This window comes from Sinocyclocheilus anshuiensis, unplaced genomic scaffold (assembly GCF_001515605.1).
Source record: "Sinocyclocheilus anshuiensis isolate Anshui unplaced genomic scaffold, SAMN03320099.WGS_v1.1 scaffold111, whole genome shotgun sequence".
NCBI lineage: Eukaryota > Metazoa > Chordata > Actinopteri > Cypriniformes > Cyprinidae > Sinocyclocheilus > Sinocyclocheilus anshuiensis.
The window spans coordinates 486,172-487,219 of NW_015552549.1; the positions used below are offsets into that span (position 1 = coordinate 486,172).

General features: G+C 38.1%; 1 protein-coding gene across 2 annotated transcripts in view; it reads right to left on the minus strand.

The window, feature by feature from the left end:
* Positions 1–1,048, minus strand: part of slc24a6a (solute carrier family 24 member 6a) — a 15,783-nt gene extending 14,735 nt beyond the window's left edge. For both annotated transcript variants that reach the window (XM_016454908.1, XM_016454907.1), the window contains exon 1: positions 706–1,048. In XM_016454908.1, the coding sequence (XP_016310394.1) occupies positions 706–868 (163 nt within the window). In that variant the 5' untranslated portion in view covers positions 869–1,048. The remainder of the gene's footprint in view (positions 1–705) is intronic.

Genomic DNA, 1,048 nt, shown 5'->3' on the forward strand with positions numbered 1-1,048 from the left:
GAGCGACATCTCCTGTCGAAGAACATCTCCAAAGCACTATGAACCATCTGACTAGTAAGTAAAACCTCAAACATTCAAAAGTTTATAAAATATTCAAAAAAATATATCAAATAAATATCAAATATTTCCTGTATGTCCTACAAGGCCATCTTGTTTAACTCTGCACTGAGAGGACACTTCATACACAACAACCTACAGAAGGGTCCATCATAATTTGAAAAAACACACAGATGATAATAAAAAAAAGATCGTTGAAATTAAAATTAATAACTGTAAGACAGAACCAGAGTAGTGTGAGCGTACCTCACTTCAAACTGTAACGGTCTATATGTATATTATTTTCTAAACTTTAGTGAAGTGTTTGTTCAAGTAGACTTTGTTGGGAATTGACTCACGCAATTAATTCACACCCGGTTCCTGAATCTAGTGAGTCTAATTTGGTTTGATCATGCACGCTACTAAAGCTGCTCATGTGGTTGATTCACAGACATATTTCATAACATAAACACATTAATATAATAGCAACTCGTCAATTAATCATGAATGTTCCACACCTCCACACGACAATGAAAAACACTCAAACGGATGATATTCATTCATACGTAGCCTACATAATGCACCGCGGTAAAACGGTAAATACGCACAAACATTTAGCAAAATATCAATATTAGCAGCGGAAATACTTGTGGTAATGAATAAACGCACCTGTTACATGAAGAATTTGAGCGAAGCAGGAGACGGCGATGATCCCGACAGCACATATGAAGAGCCGATAGAAGAGCCGCTGCCGTCTGGATGCCAACACCGCCTTCATCCCTCCACACCTCTCAAAACATGTCCATTCAAGAGAGAAGCCCTCTTCTTTCATTCACACCACCTATATTGGCCTTTCTTTTCAACATACGGCGGACTAGCTTGCTTAAATTCAGCCATACGCCTGTCGCCTCAGCATCCTATCGCTTCAATAAAGATACACCATAATCTTTCACGTAACGGTATTTTTACCCCTTCCGGAATTTTAGTAATATAAAGTTACAACGAAAATGTC